The sequence below is a fragment of the Dermacentor variabilis genome, chromosome 3 (assembly GCF_050947875.1).
Source record: "Dermacentor variabilis isolate Ectoservices chromosome 3, ASM5094787v1, whole genome shotgun sequence".
NCBI lineage: Eukaryota > Metazoa > Arthropoda > Arachnida > Ixodida > Ixodidae > Dermacentor > Dermacentor variabilis.
Genome location: NC_134570.1, coordinates 59,799,189 through 59,817,003, shown reverse-complemented (window position 1 = coordinate 59,817,003; position 17,815 = coordinate 59,799,189). Strand labels below are relative to the sequence as shown.

At 44.2% G+C, this 17,815-nt stretch overlaps 2 protein-coding genes across 3 annotated transcripts in view; one reads left to right on the top strand and one right to left on the bottom strand.

Moving 5' to 3' along the window:
• LOC142575716 (uncharacterized) overlaps positions 1-10,009 on the bottom strand; it is a 39,330-nt gene extending 29,321 nt beyond the window's left edge. Inside the window, exons 1-6 of one of the 2 annotated variants that reach the window (XM_075685295.1) lie at positions 9,716-10,009; positions 8,908-9,025; positions 6,732-6,923; positions 4,839-5,018; positions 2,644-2,873; positions 30-224 (exon numbers count right to left, since the gene is read on the bottom strand). In XM_075685295.1, coding sequence (XP_075541410.1) covers positions 30-224; positions 2,644-2,873; positions 4,839-5,018; positions 6,732-6,923; positions 8,908-9,025; positions 9,716-9,786 — 986 coding nt within the window. In that variant the 5' untranslated portion in view covers positions 9,787-10,009. Of the gene's footprint in view, positions 1-29; positions 225-2,643; positions 2,874-4,838; positions 5,019-6,731; positions 6,924-8,907; positions 9,026-9,150; positions 9,507-9,715 lie in introns of those variants that run through there. The other variant, XM_075685294.1, reaches the window with a different exon arrangement.
• Positions 10,010-10,402: 393 nt separating this feature from the next.
• Positions 10,403-17,815, top strand: part of LOC142575719 (succinyl-CoA:acetate/propanoyl-CoA:succinate CoA transferase) — a 28,302-nt gene continuing 20,889 nt past the window's right edge. Inside the window, exon 1 of the mRNA XM_075685299.1 lies at positions 10,403-10,797. Coding sequence (XP_075541414.1) covers positions 10,623-10,797 — 175 coding nt within the window. The 5' untranslated portion in view covers positions 10,403-10,622. The remainder of the gene's footprint in view (positions 10,798-17,815) is intronic.

Below are 17,815 nucleotides of genomic sequence, written 5' to 3'. Positions count from 1 at the left end.
ATCCACTAGGGTAATAAGACAATGCCTACCTAAGAGCTCCACCATGCAGGTAGCTTTTGAGAAGGTTGAATGTGTGAAAGGTGCCTAGGACAATTGTTACAGTTGCAAGAACAAGCTGGCACCATGCTAGGTTAACATAACCCAGCCACTTTTCCATTGCAGGGTAGCTGCACAACAGCGTCAGCAGCCAGGAGAAGCAGAGGAGAAGGGCAGTGAGACCCAGCCTGCGGGAAGAGCCAAAGGAACATTGTTAGGGGTGTGCAAATACTCTAATATCACCAAATTGAGTCAAATAGTGAATGTTCGAATAATTATATTCGTGAACAGAATATTCCGTACATTCGCTGTGGAGAGCCATGCAGTGCTGCATGTCGCGTGCGCTGCAGAGTGCCTCAGTGCGGTGAAAAAGGCGCACCAAGCGCGCTGCGGATGGACCGCCCCATCCTTTAGATTTAGCACTCACGAAGACTGTCTTTGCGAGTGTTAAATTCTACCCCGCTGCATGCTCTTCCCAATGTCGGCTTGACGCGGGGATTGCGCGCACAGCGCCTGAACACTGCAATTCGCAAAACAGCACCGTGTCGGCCAGGGCCGCCTCTGCCGGTAAAGAGCTCGTCCAGGTCAACAGGACCGATCAAAACCATAACACAATGCAGAAAAAGGGAACGGAGCACATATTTCGAAAAGTGCTAAGGCATGTACGAAGACTGAGCTGATTAGCCACTGGAAGGCACACAGATCGTGTTTCAACAGCCGTCAATCTAGCCCGCAAGCGTGATCTCAGGACCGATTACTGAGGAGCCGCCCGTACAAACATGTCATAGTGGCAAGAATTCCATGCCGGCTAGCAGCCCGTTACCACATCGACCAGTGGTGAATTTTCGTCACAGCTAGACTGCCTAGGCCATTAGGCCTAATTGGTGTTGTTTCATTGGTCGTCGGTGGCTAAAGTTACAGTTAGTGCCTGTGATGTGTGTAGTGCGCAACACAGTGCGGTGGTTGGAGACTGTGATGTGCGTAGTGCGCGACACGGTGCCGTGGTTGGAAAGGACGGAAGCAGACAACAAGTAGTGCGCGCAGAGGCGAATTCCGTGCTGGATAGAAAACGACAAGGAAATTTATGTTAAAATGGTACCCATGCTGGTTTTGCCCCAAACTCTTGATCTACTTCCTAATTGCAAGGTCCAACACATTACCAACTACTACAAGCCACAAGATCACCTACACCGAGTGCATGGACAAGCAGAAGCTGCATGTAAAATATACAGTGCTTGTTAGGAAATAAATAAATAAAAGGTCTGCTTTTGGAAATGAAATGCAGAACTCATTGCTAAGTGTTCTAATCAAGAGGCACTGCCTAGCTCACTTTACTTCTGTGCATCAAATGATGGAAAGTGTTGTCATGCAGAATTTCATGGTGCAATTTTCTTTAGCATTAGGTTGGCTGTGCTTAAAAAAGAAAGGCTGGTAAACTGCTATTATCAGTCTTGATATACAGTTTAAACCTTGATTTAACGAACTTCAATATGAGGAAATTCTCTATATAACGAAGCATTTAACTTTTCATAACATTTTGCTCATAGAACATCATATAATTAGAACCTCATCATAACGAAATGTGTTTGTAAGCAATTTCAAGTATAACGAAATTTCACTTCCACCGCAAATTAATGCCGAGACAATAAATGGAAACTTCTGCATACGCAGATGGTCAAATGATTAAATTGCCAGCAGCTGCTTGCAAACACACCTCTAAAATCACGCGCAGCCTGACAAGAACAACTGCCTAAGTGGAGCTGCGTCACGTTCCGTATAAAGTTCAAGTGCGATAAGATCCTAAGCGCCCCGCACACTTTGTGCTTTAGGTGCGAATGAAAGTGTGCGAGGGTGAGAAAGAAAGATGGTGGCTTCATGCACGAGTGCCACCTCCCCTTGCGTGCACAGGGAATGAGGTGGAGGGGAGCTCGCTCGCGGTAATGCAATTGTGCGCGAGGCACGGGGGGGGGTAACTGCCGTGCCTCCCGGCCGTGGGTGCGCATGGCTGTAAACATGGCTGAGTGCATATGCAGCCGCGCGCCCTGTTTTAGAGATAGTCTGCCACGTGTGCAAAGAGTGGGCGTGGCATCATGTAAGCTCTCTTTCTGCGCATCTAGTATTGAATGTTGCGTAATCTCGAGTTTCGGTGACCCATTGGGGCGAGAGGCAGAGGAAGCATTCGCTCCCCACTGTCGGCGCATTTTATGATAGCGTCGTCCCAGTGCGGGCGACGCTATCCTGAGCGCGGCTGGCTTCGCTTAATTCGTACCACCTATGTGAAGATATTGTCGACGTGGCCTGAAACCGTATCATTCGTCGCCAACTCCCGAATTCTTGAAGAGGAATCGTCTTCTTATTCAAATTTGCTTTTTTCGATTGCCCGATAACTCGGAAAATTCCGTGGCCCCTTTCCGTGTAAAAAAAAATCGATCGGCGACTGTACTTATTTGCATGAAAGGTTGAATTTCAATACAACGAAATTTCGATATAATGAAGCAAATTGCTGATTTTACTTACTTCATTATATCAAGGTTTAACAGTATTTTGTTTCATAATGAACAGGCTGAGTTCACAATCACAGCAGGGCAAGAAAGCATACGAACTCACCGCCGCCGTCCTGCGAGCAGTACCGAGCTTCCAGCCAACACCAGACCAGCAGGCTGCAGTAGTCGGCGGGGCTGAATGTTCACTGCCACACTAGCCAGGCCCAACTTTGCACAGTACTGCATCAGCACAGCGTTGCCCTCCAGCAAGGCCAAAAGCAACATTGTCGAGGCGGAGACACTCATGGCTGACGCTACCAGGGACAACACAAGCCGCAGGCGCTGCTTCCAAGGCTGCAAAAAAGGAAGACGCAAGCCAGCGAAATGATACAAGGAACATAGTGCTTCAGTGATGCGGACAAGAAAGAACGACACAATGTGTGCCATGCTTCATATAACTGTACCAAACCAACTAGCCCAAAAGTCGGTGCAGCGAAATGAGCTGCTGGACAGAGGTCATTTTGCTGGGGTGCCAACAGGTCTGCACAGTTAAACAAGACCAGCTGCACACAAAGCAAAACCTAACAACAAAAACCAACAAAATGAAACTATGGGTGGCATATTGTGAGCATTCCTTTAAATTTTTTCTATTCCTTTCTTGTTACCTATTACACACAAATGGTCAATAACGTGACAAAGTGCGAAAAGAAAGAACTGGGATAGAATCCCTGCGCTATAATGGCTTACAGTTCTACACCATTGATATGCTTGTGCGTGCTTGCTTTTGTATAATTTCTTTTGGTTGATTTCTTGAATTTAATCAGACTGTACGTGATCCTAACTATCCTTATTGTGTACTTACCATGTGTTTGGAAAATACTGTAGCTACTAGATCTTCCTCACCTTATTTATGCCCTCCTGTTAAGATCCCAATGATAATTGGCGGTAGGTATTTAATATTCGCGTTGTTTGAAGAACCCAAGGGTAAGCTCATACACATGCTGATCATGTACGTGCGTGGAGCTGCAGAGCCCGACAACAAATATGGGGAAAAAAAAAAAAAAACAGGCAAGACAGCACTGTGTCTCGTCTGAGCCAAATTATGGTGTTTATTGTCCTGGAGGAACACACAGACTATGAGAAAGGCCATAGTGGATAGGTTCCAGAATAATTTCCCTGACGTCATGAATGCAATCGTCACAACGAGAACAGCACCCCAGATTTAAAAAGGCACCCCGCGACTACTGCAGCACTACCGTGCCCGCGCGCAGAGAATATGCAACACCAACGGGGAACCTGCCGTATGAGTATTTGCCGAGAAGAGGGGGCTGACTGAAAAGGTGGCTCGCAGCTTCAGCAAGTTTGAGGCCACTGTTGTTGCTGCTAGGGTGCCACGGCATCAAAACGAAAATGAAAATAGCAGAGTTTTGTCGCGCGAAGTGAATAAGTAATGCATATTTTTGCCCTTTCATTGCACTCTCTCTGAGTTCAGTTTTCGACAGGTAAGTGGGCGATCTCATGCTATTTCGGTTAAGCAGTAACACTATGTAGTATGTACTTTTTGCAAGCTCCGACCAACTACGGTTTAATGAGGTTTCTCTGTATAACAAAGCATATAACTTTTTATAACTTTTTGCCCATAGAACATCATATAATTAGAACCTCACTATAACTATAACAAAATGTGTTTGTATGTGATTGCAATATATGACGAAATTTCGCTTCCACAGCAAAGGAATGCCGAGACAATAAATGGAAACTTCCGCATACGCACATGATCAGATGATTTAATTACCAACAGCTGCTTGCAAATGCAGCTCTCAAATCACGCATAGCGCGACAAGAGCGACTGCCGAAGTGGAGCCGCATCCTGTTCCATATAAAGTCTCGTCTGAGCCAAATTGTGGTGTTTGTTGTCCTAGAGCAACATACACAGGCTATGAGAGAGGCCAGAGTGGATAGGTTCCAGAATAATTTCCATGACCAGAGGTTTTTTAACGTGCACGTACATAAAATGTTTTTGCATACTACCCTTATTAAAATGCCATCAGGAATTGAGCCTGTGATGCCATTCTCAGCAGAAGAACAGCACTAGGCTACCGTGGCAGGTGCTATGTGTGCTGTACTCCTCTGCGTCTATGTCTCTGTGTACTGAAGCTCTCACACGCAATGTTTAACCTACCAACGATCATCCTTTTCGTGACATAGTTCTGGCTTTCTGCTATTCATTGTACAGTGTAAACACATGGACAGACTAAATCCTAACAGTAAGCATCTCAATAACAGTAAGCATCTGCCATCCAAGGAGGCCTCACATACAAGACAGTAGTGTGCCAGGACTCTCCAATGGCCCGGCAGCGTGCGGCCGACCAAGTGCGGCCGTAGCAGCGAATCCTGAAGGGTCAGCGTCCTCTTGACCTGTGCCTCACACGGCTGGCACAGCGGGTAGACTTCTTCGAGGTGCTGCCGGTACTGCTCCACCTCGGACTCGAAAAGGCTCTGCACAGCACAGGACACATTGCAAAAAAAGTCAGAGCGCAACTCTACATGTTGTACCGTGAAGTCAGATGAAATCTGTGCCATTAGAGGATCTTATTGACATGATATGTACATACACGTCATCTGGGTCACACACATGTATGACTCTTTAAAAAGTCGAGGATGGGTATACATTAGTTACAGCACTACCTATTGTTGAACACAATGCTGGATAAGTTGCTTGTTAGGTAAACATCTGGGTAAATTTATAGCACAGATTATCAGAGTTTGTTAGTATATCAAAGCTCGACTGTACTCGGATGTTCTGCTGTCCTCAAGTGCACCTAGCATTGTGTGTCTCGATGTTCAACCTGGAGTTTGAGAAAGGTTTCTTCTGTTTCACGACTGTCCCTGTCAAAGAAAAAAAAAAGGGTGAAATCAAAGGTGTCTATTAAGATTATGTTGCTGCTGATGTCTTGACACCAGTAACTAAATTAGAACAGTCACCTAAAAGGGGAGGGGGGGAGGTTTTGCAAGCTTTGTTTGAATGCAGCATCATGAGATGCTGCCCACGCCTACATTTCTGCTAACACATATATGGTTAGGCAAAGTCTTGCATAGTCATCTTCAGCGAAGGCTGTCCCCTTGAAGGCTTTTAAAATGAAAGCTCCTAAGAAGGAAACAGTGTGGTTGCGCCGCAATGGCCCTGTCCTAGGGTTAACTCTGGAAGAAACAAAATAGTAGTACCACGGATATGATAGAGCCTCGAAATAAGCTGCAGGAATTCAGACAGCAGCTAAGCTGAACTACAGCTTCACTAATGTTGCATGAAAAGCCTAACCACAGTTATTCATTTAACCACAGTAGACACATACATAACCATGATTACATCTTCTGTGCAAATGAATGTAACTGCAGTAAAGTTTGTTTGCAATATGACTTAATCACAGAGTGCCTGTGCAAGTAGGGTCTAAAAATGTGGCAAATTTGTGTCACTATTTTCTTGTCAAATTTTTTCCCTTTATCAACCTCATTGCTTTCAGTACGATTCCCAGGGAACAAAACTAAGTTCATCTACCATATTGTAGAATGCGACACCTATCGAGTCACATTTGGCAATAAACTTGTAATCTGAATGTATGTGAGTAGGCATGTTGGGAGCCTATGATCGAAGACAGGCAGCATACAAGGGTTCAACACAGAAAACATGATAGGATGAAGCGCTTACTTCATTCAGTCTCAGTCTCATTTTTGGGTCTCATGTCGTTTCCCTGTGGCTATGTTTGAACTTGTAATCAGAGTTGTTACGCTGGCTTATTACCCAAGTTGTGTGCAATTCAGCCTGAGCACCTTTTCAGCTTTACAGGAGGACAAGACTGAATAACAGAGGATATTTCAATTACACTGTGAATTGATATGTGCCCAATTGCACTCAAGTGCAGGAGCATGCTGTTATGAATAAAACTTTCGAGCTGCTAATAATTGCAGCGCTTCACAAGCCTCAATGTCACAATCTGTATGCAATTACTTCTTATGTCCATCTCTAGCTCAAACGAGAGAGAACAATTGCCAAACTAATCCTGCATTATTCCCTGTATACAAGGAATACAAATGTGTTTTGACACACATTTGTGTTCCAGTATTGGGTGAAAATGGCTACAAGCATGTATTCAGGGGCAACTTTTACAATGACAAGCAAGGTGCAACAGCTGATAATATTCATAAGGCACGCACCTCCTCTGTGGGAGTGAAGTTTGCCAGAAGTCGAACCTTGATGACCTGGTGGTAATTGCAAACAGAACACAGCTGGTTGTCAGGCTTCAGCTTCAAAGCTCCAGGCGAGGAATCTGCTTGGCAGCTGGAAGTTGTTGTGAAATTGAGGGCTTCATCAAACTGTGCAGGAATCGGCTTGTTGTAGTCACCATCCTGAAAAAGAATATATAAATAAATGAAAAAGGCATGGAAAAGCATTTCTTAAGTGCTGCCTCAAGACTGGACAAACACGATCCAGTATATTGTAGATTACTAAATGTAACGAAAATTATATACCCATATGAAGTAGAAAAGACAGGTGAAAAGCCACTGATACGGTGCTTTTCTATATAGTAGTTTACTTGCTGCGGCTGTTTATTGTTGCTTGAAGAGGAATGTTAAAAACAATCTTGAATGTGGGCGCCTGAAGACATTTTTGTCAAAAAGACTGGGCTGGACTGCACCCACAACATCTCAGTCTTGTCTATATGTAACCAAGGAAAACGTTTTTAAAGGTACATGTTCAAACACCAGTTGTTTGCCAGCTTGGTTATTAGAGAGCTTTAGATTATGGGATGCAAGTGATTTGTGTATCCAAGAACCCAAAGTATGTTAGGGTTTTCCTGCAACCCAAGCAGGCTTGTGTTTGCAAGCGGAACGCCAAGCATCTTGAATGCCCTGATCTAAACCTTGTTTTTTTCTTCAATTCTCAACTATATGGCACATTAATGACACAGCTCCCTACTATGAAATGCATAAATACTTCGCCACACGATTCTGAATACACACTTGCATTCGTCTTGTCAAGCCGACTTCCCTCTAAGTTATCCAGTACCTACGGCCTGGTGTTTGAAAACAGGCACCAGGCCTTAAAAAGTGGCGTTAAGCAGAATTATGACGTAGTACGTGTTGAGGCTAGGCGGTTCATACTGAGCAATTTTAACCCATAAGATTTATTGCCGCATAGTGCAAAATCAGAACAGAAAGGGGACAGGGACAAAGTAAGCACTATGTCCTCCCCTTCTCCTTTCTGTTTAGAATTTGTGCTAAATAGCCCTAAATATTATGGTCTGACATTGTCCAGTACTTATGAAGAACACTGTTTTGTATTGAAACAAAGCCTTTTCAAAGTTATTCATGTAAGCACATATCATTTTGTGTATGCAATTTGCCTGATATTTCCTAAATTTAAAGGCAGTCTAGAAAGTGAATTCAAGAACGAGGCTGGAAATATTAAGCATTCTTTACCTTTGAATAAACTGGTATCGCAAAACACCAATGGCAACATTACGAGTACCTAGTTCTGCCCGTTTCTATATCGCACAGCCACTGTGTCTGAATTACTCTGAATGACTTTTGCGGAGCTTTTTTCTTCTTCTTCTTTAAGGACCTGTACATTACCTTTTTTGCTGATAACTTTTAGTATGTAAAGCTGCTAAAGGAGATGAACAGGGCCTTCTGAGCTAATCGAAGTTGTAAAACATTGGGTGCTTTTTCTACTGAAATAACCAGTTCATTAAATAACTTGGCTGCTCAATATTTGAATATAAGGTTAGGCAACACTTGTAGTCCCAGAAATCTTGAATCCATTTAATGTAAATACAATTCAATGTCAGCATATACCAAAGCTGTTGTCTTATAAAAATAAAGAAATGAACTTCCATAGTCTTCTCATATACAGTGTGACATTTAACTATATTGTAGGTTTATTAAGAGAGAGAGAGAGAGATGCAAATGAGAGAAAAGCAGGGATAGGATTTATTAAATGCACCCTTCTTTCACTTGATCTGCTTGAGATTTCTCATCCGGTGATATCAGAGCATATTTAGCAAGTAAACTTACGTTGTACCCTCGAATGCAAAATGTAACAGACTGCCCCTCCAGTTTTGACTTTGGTTAAGGCATCAGCTTGCAAACATATCATTGTTTCTATTTGTAGATATTCTTCAGGCGCACTAGACATTAAACAAGAATTAACGGCAACTGTTTCATTAAAATGACATGGGGCTCCGACTTTTCTATATGCCGGTACATGAGCGCTATAGAGTTTTGTACCTTGAATGTGCAAGTGCACAACATAAGATTTTAATACATACACGCACAATACGTATTTCGCAAGTGCGCAACCAAGTGGGGTCACTTGGCAAGTTCAGCGTACCTCCTTGAATCCATTGTACTGCTCACAGCTCGGACAGTCCCAGCAGTTGATGTTTCCGTAAGGAACAACCGTCTGCACCCCGCAGAACCAGCAGTTTACCTTGACAGAAAAGAGTGGCCTACGTGGAAATTGCGGGGGGGGGGGGGGGGGGGAGGAGGATGTAGTACGATCATTAGTGCGGTGTTTCATTTCGCTTGAGTAAACACTATGTAATGTCGAACACCGGCACGTATATTCACGTACGCTTCGAATGTACAACAGGGAAGGCACAGCTCAAGCGATTCAGTCCGAGGAAGCAGTTTAAAAACCTGGCGTCTAAGTAAAAGGAAAACAAAAATACGAAGCAATGACCATGCACGCCGGGCGTTCAATTGCGAATGTTCGATCCTCGTATCTCCAAAACATCGTAGAAGCATCTTTCATACTTCTATGTGTAGGAATGAAACAAGAGACGCGTAACCAGCCCATGCGGCTACTAGAGGAACGCGAGTACAGCCATGAGAAGAAAGCGGCAACTCCCATCGTCGCCCACCACCACAAAACAGCGCTCGCCGATGCTCGCGGCATTTGGTGCCCGGCGAAGCCATGCGTCTACCTCTAACTCGTGAGTGGTCGAAAACCCATAATAGCGTCGTGCGGTTGAGCACACGCACATGCCCGCGGTCGAGCTTACAAACGCAAATGCGCGCGCGCGAGAGCACAGCACGTGGCGGGACCAACGCGAAGCTTGGCGGCGCACCGGCATTTGCAGTTGATGCTAACAAAATTTGCAGCTCTCTGTATGCGGGTAATTGGCTGCAAGTCTCACCGTATCCTTCTGTAGGAATACAGAAAAACAGGCACACACAGTACCACTCCTGCGAGCACCGGCAATATCATGCTGAGATTAAGCTAACTGTGCAAAGCTAAGAGAAACAAGTACAAATGAACGAAAAATGCCGCCGCAGCTCCCGCTGCGAGTTTCGGCGAATGAAAGGATGAAGAAAATAGGGCGAGCGATATGCAGGCAACATGGAGCGATGATTGGAGAACAAGGAACGTGAGATACGGTAGACGGCGCCCCTATGACACTGGAACTAGAGTCACTGAAAAAACAGGAACTCACTGAAACTGGCCTCCGAGATCGAGTGCAACGCGAATTCGTCTTACGCGCTGACTCCAACTTGCGACATTTTAGTAAATAGCCCTTCTACCATAGTTTCTCACTATATTACTTATATAGTGAGAAACTTTATGCGTTCTACAATATATATATATATATATATACATACATATAGCGTTTTCAGCCTTCGCGCAAATAGTCGCAAATAGTTCCTTACGAAAAACCTTCGTATCAAATGCTCGTGGGCTTGAAAAAAAGGATCCTTGAAACATATGCCATGCCTTGAAACATAGAAACTCTATGCCTTGAAACGCTTTTTGCTTCGCCGCCAAAACGCATGTGAGAAGCAGAAGACGTCAGAGTGACGTTGTGACGTCATTTTCCGCTTCAAGAGCGACGTAGCGAGCATTCGCTCGTGCACAGGTGCTACGGGTTCCGCCGCTTGTTTTTGTGTTGTTTCTCCTAGTTCTGCGTACCTGCGATTACGGACTGCCGGACGCAGCGATAACGGCGGGGAAGATCGCGAGGACAACTCCACCGCTTTGTAGAGCCGTACCGTGCCGCGTCTGACAGGTCGCGCGTCTTCGTGTTCACGCTTTCTTACAACCCAGCCATGTCGTTCAAGTCGAAAGCGGCCTCGCTCTGCCAGCGGTTCGTCCGTCCGGGCCTGGCGTTGAAAAATGCTCACCGGAGAGGCTACTACTCATACTGCAACGAACCTTTTCAGCCGCTGAAGCGCGATCCGAAGTGGATGAAGGCTGAGGAAGCAGTCACCGCGATCAAGTCCGGTAAGGATCTCGTAGTAGCCGACAAGAAACGAGCGAAGATCCGCCCTTCGTGAGTTCTAAAATGCTGGAAAAAGAAATCGCGTTCGTGATCTGTGGACACGCCTTTCACTTTCTTCGTGTTCCCTTTTTAGCGCTGACGCATGTTTTGTTTTTATTTTTATTTTCTTTAAGAGCGGGCGCCTAGCACCGTAACTGACCTTGCGCTGCCTATATGACTTCCTTTACCATAAATCACCTGTAACGTTGCTGTTAAAAGGTCATGTCCACGCCGCTTGTATTGGCGAAAATCTTTTCTTGCGTTACGACGTTTGCTGTCTATTTAACTTTCGTAAAATTCGGAAGCGAACTTAACGGTGTCACTAGGTGAGGTTTTATCTTCCTCAGCTACGACATCCTCTGCATTTATGGTGCGCCCGTAGGCAATCTGGAAACGATTTTGGACCTGTTGCAAACGGTAATTTTAGCCCACTGTAAACTGTAAACTGCAATGAAAAAAGAAACAAGAAGCAGGAAAAGAGTTTCAGACTGCCGTCTTCGTAACATACAGCCACGCTGTCGGACAGTCACGCGCGCGTGTGTATTTATTCGTGTGTGACCTTGAGGTCTGTTCTTGCTGTATTACGTTTCCAGATACGGAGTTTCAGATTCCTTGCGTAAACAGCGAAGATCTGCGGCGCGCCCACGCTTAAGGCGCGCCTTCTATTTTGGGCGTAAAAGTCAATCAACATCGAAGTGTCGTGCACGGGCACTTCGGCATCGATGGCTCGAATAGATTTGCTACAACACCGCGCGTTGACCTCGCACTTGCGAACGGCGCGTGCGGCAAGCTTTCAACCGGTACATGGGAAAGGAAACGAGACCCGCAAACGAGAATAGACAAAAAAGAAAAATACAAAAGAAAAGCGCGCTAGGCGGTTCTTTCGACTGCATTATTTATCAGGCTTCCAGTTTATTCTGTGCTTCCACTCGTGGAGACAGCAGTTGTGGCAGTTTTCTCGTTCGACCAGTTCTCTCGTCATTTGAACCGAGGTGTACCAAAGCGCGACGTTTGAGCACTGGTGAACGAGACGTCTTCGTGCGTGGCAAACAGAGGATACAGAAAGAAGGGCTTTGAAATATTTGTCTTTTTTTTTTTTTCTAACTGGCGTCGTGGTGGGAGGCTGACTAGAAACGTCATTGTGCTGTCTACCCAGCGAAAGTCAACCATGTTGTCTAGCGGTGACGCGTCCACTTTCGATCGCTATCGAGCCCGATCCGGATCGAAATTCTCAACCGCAGCTCGCGCAGAGGAGTCAATCGCGACCTAGAAATTCGATCCCGAGCTGGCTCGATCGCGATCGAAAATGCGCCGTGTGATCGCCGTTGGTATAATATTCTGTAAATGCACAAATATTGAACAGAAACGGAGCCCGGTCACAGTTTCTGTTGTGTGGGAATTGTGTCCTCTTTAACTGTGAAATTGAAACAATAAAGGGACTTCTAATTACCGCTTTTGCTGCTCAACACTGTAAGTGACAGCAGAGGTTGCCTGCTGTTTTTTCCTAATGACACTTCTCTTGGAAAGACAGATTGAAAGCTCTAGGCAGGTGTGATTGGGACTGTATGTGTGTGTCAGGTTGGTTTTGGCCAGATCTGTCATCTTCTCTCTTTGCCGTTTGGGGGGAAAAAAAATGAAGCCATATAACTAAAAAGCACTTTCGCAGGGCAATTGCCAGGCATTGAAAATGAGAACTCCCGTAATCTTCAGCTGTGATACGCCTGCGAGAAGGGGTAAAACAACTTCTCCTTAGTGCCTTGACGCGACCACAGTCCCAAGCTGATAGGGGAGGTCTTTTGTACCTTTGGAACTTGTTTTGGTCACATGATGGCATGCCCGATTATCTTCTTGTGCTAACATGCAAAGAAGAGCTCGCTCACTTCAAGAGCGAAAGGAAGGTTGAAGCCACTTCTCAATGAATGCAAGGCTCTCGAAAGATATAGTGTCTTGGCTGTAGTGGGGTTTCTTTCTTCCGTGTTCTTGTCTCTCTCTCTCTGTCTCTCTCCTTTTTTTTTCCCCTGGTATGTGTGTATGCAGCCAAGCTGCTCTCTTCTTTTCTTGTGTCATTCACACAGTTGCTTGCTTTTGTCAGTGTGCAGAACTCCACGATTTAGTTAGCACACATTAAGTGCCTTATACAACTTGCTCAGTTGGCAGTGAATGAAACGTGATAATGCGAGCATGGTTTCAGACATTGTCTGATACGTGTACTACATTGCGTGTATGCTATGCCCTTGCTTCCTTTCCTGAAGGACGCATATAGTTAGTTTGCAATTAACAATAAAAGGTGCAGGTAGTACGCACACTCACACTTTTCACCCTAAACTCTTGCCAAGTCCAAATTTTGCAGGGATGCTCCCTTACAACACAGAATGCTACATGGCTGCACACTTGCCATGTTGACTGAGTGACTGCAGTGTTACACTGCTGTGAATGACATTGTGGTGTCCACATTCTTATGAGGACACAATGCAAATAGCTTCTCTTCTGAAACTTTTTGTGCACATTAAGTAAACCTAGGCGGTTGAAATTAATCTGGAGCACATGCTGTGATGCGTTCTGTTGTGCAGCTGTTGCTTTTGGATGATTGCAATTTATGGAAGCCTATAAATTGGCATCAGTTGGCACAGGACAGGGGTTATTGGAGATTGCAGGGAGAGGCCTTCATGCTGCAGTGGACATAAAACAGGCCGCTGCTGCTGCTGCTGCTGCTGATGATGATGATGATAAATTGTTAATCATAATGCAGCATGGTTTCATTATTGCCTTTCATTCATTGCCAAATAATTGGAAATTATTTAATTGCAATCAGTGGAAAAGGCTCATTCACTATCCTGGTTTGGTTTAAAGAAAACTGCAAATCTCAACTTAATAAATTTGCAATGTTGTGTACGACTAATGACCCCTTGGTATGAAGCTTCTTGTGTTGTAAGATTTTCTTTTGCCACTGGTGCTTTGCTGAATGCAAAATAATCATGTGTACATCACACATGAAAAGTAACTCTTTAGGGAGTGAGATGGTAGAACAGGCACGAAAAAATAAAATCCAATGAGAGGAAAGGATAAGCGGCAGCACGATGTAGGTTGAAGTTGTCACTGTGTGCCTTTAGAGAATGTTGTGCAATTACTAGTGTGAAAATGGTGTCAGAACAGCATTCACATTGTTCATCGAAGATTGCAGCAGCATGGCTGATCCAAAACCAGCTGTGACCCAATACCTAGCCATTCGGAACACCTGGCATTCCATTGTGCACACATGTACACTTTTTCTGAAGCATGTGAGCCTCAAGTGTTATGTTTGGAAGCATTAGTAGGTTACATTTATAGAATTTTCGTATAGCAATTGTCTTTACTATGTGCAGAAATTTGGTACTATGCCTGAAAGGAGGAAAAACAATAGGAAGCCCACCGATGCCTCAAAATTTCCATACCAGCTTCTCATGACCTGAGATTTTAGTGGAAGCATGTGCTAGAGGCCATTCAGTTTGCCGATAAAGATAACAGTTGAATCTTATTTGAGAATAAATGCAATCTCAACCTGGCCACTTTTGTAGAGAGCTCTTGAACCAAAAGGGGAGCTCAAAATAAGTAGAATGCTGTGAAATCTGTGGCATTGTCAACGGTGTGGTTCAGTCAGAAAAAATCCCTTTCTAAAGCTACACTGATGTTTATCTTCGGTGTTGTATAAAGGGACACCGAACAGAAACATTCATCCAGCTGTATTAATAAATTAAGCTTCTACAATGCCAAGAAAGCCACTCTTAGTGCAAAAGGAAGCTTGGTGAGCCAGGAGAAATGCAAGAACGACAGAAGTGTGGTAATGCCACGCCACTTCTAAAGAGCCCTTCACTAGGCCACATAGCAAGTTTTGGTTATATGCTGGAAGTTGTTACGTGCCCTCGAAGGAATGTTCTACTGCAAGAATTTTTCGTATTATTTCATTAATAGCAGACATAAAAATATTTGAAGTGCCGTGAACCCATGATTTGAGGAGGCGAGCGTCACCGCCAACATAGAAACTCTGTCCACTTGCCCCGTCTAGCCTCCGCAAGCGAAATTCCTTCCCTGTGTTTTTCCATACTGGAGCTAAAAGATCGTGTGATGAATATTGTCAGACAGACGCTCGTCGTCCCATGACCAAGAATGATCCCTTTTAATGTGCCGTCGTGAAATATATACAGCCAGAATGGTCACATGACTTGTGTGAGAACTGGTTAAAGGAAATGAAAGCATTGCGCTTATCTCAGCGCGTGTCTGTGCCTCAGGTACACACAGGGCGTATCGGGATGACGTCACAAATATGTCCCGGGCCCCACCTTCTCTTTAATACGAAAGCATTATATGTCCCATGAGGCAGAAAATCCGGCGTGATCGAGCGATTGTACCAAAAATGGCTGACAGCGCAAACAGTAAAAACACGTCAAAAAATGTTTGGATTGACATCAAATTTTTAAGGAAGGTTCCTATAAACAAAGCAAATTAATTGCTTTGAAAAAAAATTTAGTTCATTTGGGTTTGGGTGGGAGTCAAGCCCGGGCCTCCGTGGTGCGAAACGTGCACACTTCTGTGATGCCTTGGTGGTTCCACGGTTCTGACTAAAGGTGTGCCTATTTCGTGTGTCTTTGCACACATCACGTTGCAGCTGTGACGTTAGAGGCTTAAGGTGGAGTAAAGTAAATGAAGGTGAATTGAAGTTGATCAAGGTTGATTAAAGTGGATTAGAGAGAGTTGTGAAGGACATGTGACATTGTATGATGTCACATATCATGGACGCAACCATTTCATTAGCAAAGTCGTAATGCTTTTGCATTCAAATCACGTAAGGATACTTAAGTGACTGCCCATTTCTTTTTTTCTCTCTCACATTTTTGCTTAGTGGCGCACTTCCGGTGACGGTCTCGCATCCGAGCTTTTGCATTGGTCTCGTTTCACACAGTGGACGATTTTGCGTGCTTGGCACGAGAAACCTGATTAGTGGTATAAGTCAGTGCCACACTCACGGAGCACTGAGGCAGGTGCTGAAAGAGCATGATCGCAGCACTGGAACATGGTAGGAAATGACACAGCTTCATTCTCTGCGCGTGACTGCACAAAGTGGGAACAAAATGGAAGTACACCTCTCTTGCTACAGTACAAAGTAAAACAAAAACACGCTGACATTCAGTTTTTTTTTTTGTTTGTTTCTCTGAACTTTAATTCATCTATTAAAGCAACAGATTAAACAAATAACTGACGTTGCCTTGAATAATTCTCGAACTCTCGTCCTCCCCTGTCTCTATGAGTGACGTCACAGCACGGCCATGTACGTAGGCACACATGGGGCGTACTTTTGCGATTGACATCTACTCTCCAGCTGGGAGCACGGTACCCGCAAAGAGAAGGGCAAACGGCATTTGGTTTGAAATTTAAGCTCTTTCCGTGGCGTGTAGGGATGTAATACATAGAAGGCACAATCGTTAGCATGCATTCTATGCACTGCGCTTGTAACCTTGTGAGGGGCCCTTTAAGTTCCCGCACCAACTCGCTACAACATCATCGATTTTGATAGCGTGTACTCAGGACTGGTCTGTTGTTAATTGGTAAAGTTTGTACTGCACTGTATTCTGAAGCAAGTTTTGAGGACATTTGCTCCACCACAATGGCTTAAATACAAGAAAATATTTTAAAATTTATGACTGCACAGTAGTGTACTGGTGCTCAAGTTTCAGTGCAAAATATTTAAAAACTTGAGGTTTTTAAAAAATGCTTTATCAGTTAAAATTGCTTGAGTATTTCTCTTTAGTATTCCTTTAATTACAGCTGTCTTGCATTAATCCAGACTCTTAACGACCGGAAGATTTGTATGAATTAGCGGAAGTGTCTGAACTTTGGATAAAATGGTCGAAGAGAGAAGTATGAGTTATTATATAAGCAAATAAACATGTGAAACAATGCTTTACACAGTATATTAATGAAGGACTGGCCACCACTGGATTCCATGATAAAGAGAGTGGGAGAGTGCCAATCAGTCTCCGTTATCAAAGTCGTGATTGTGTAAGTAGTTTGGTGGCATCACTTGCCAGCAGAACCTGTCGTCACGCCCAGTAATCTAACCATAAAACCATATGCATGTCTTGGCTATTTCTGTGTTATGAATGTCCTCTCATCAGATGATTTTGGCCATGTTTCTGTGCCCAGGAAAGTGCAAAATTGTGGGCGAATTAAGGGCCTTGTTTAAATAAGTTAACTTTGAAATTTGCTCAAAACATAATGAGCCAACCAGAATTTTAAAATTTGTTTAACTCACATTATCTGTATTTGAATTTCTACAAGTGGGTTGGACAGTTGTTTTCTTCAGCTTTTCTCTTTACTTCTTTTTTGCTAAGGGAGAGAGGCTGTGTAGATGCAGTTTGGTGCGAGTCCGGTGACACCAATGACATTCAACGAATATCCTCTGAACATCTACTGCCAAGACATGTATAACCTAGGGATGTGCCGAATGCATCCTGTGAAAATCCCTCACACGATCGTTTGGCTGCACTTTCAGTGTACTGCAGGCACCCCTTGCATGTTCACAAGGGACATCATGCGGACAGGCTGTATACATTTTGTGCACATAAGCCAGATCCTTTGGCACAGGGAGTGCTATAACGCCTATTATGTTCGCAGTATGCGCTGTGTGACAGAAGCAATTGTCAGAGAACTCACGCACCAAGAACGAATACATTTTGTGCACAGGTTATGCACACACGCGTGCCAGTCTTCTAGACCTTTCGCTAAGTGCAAGGGGCTTATTAAACTGAAGTTTCCAAAGTAAATTGCATCAGAAAATTACCAAAGTACAATGTATATAAGAGCTGTAGACATGATGGCTTTGGATTGTAATTGAACACGTGAGAAAACAAAATTCTGTTACGAGGAAACTCGGACAAAGCCTCTTGGAGGACAAATATTCACGTGTATGCCAAAAAATGTCCATGTGCAATATCCCGAGGACAACCA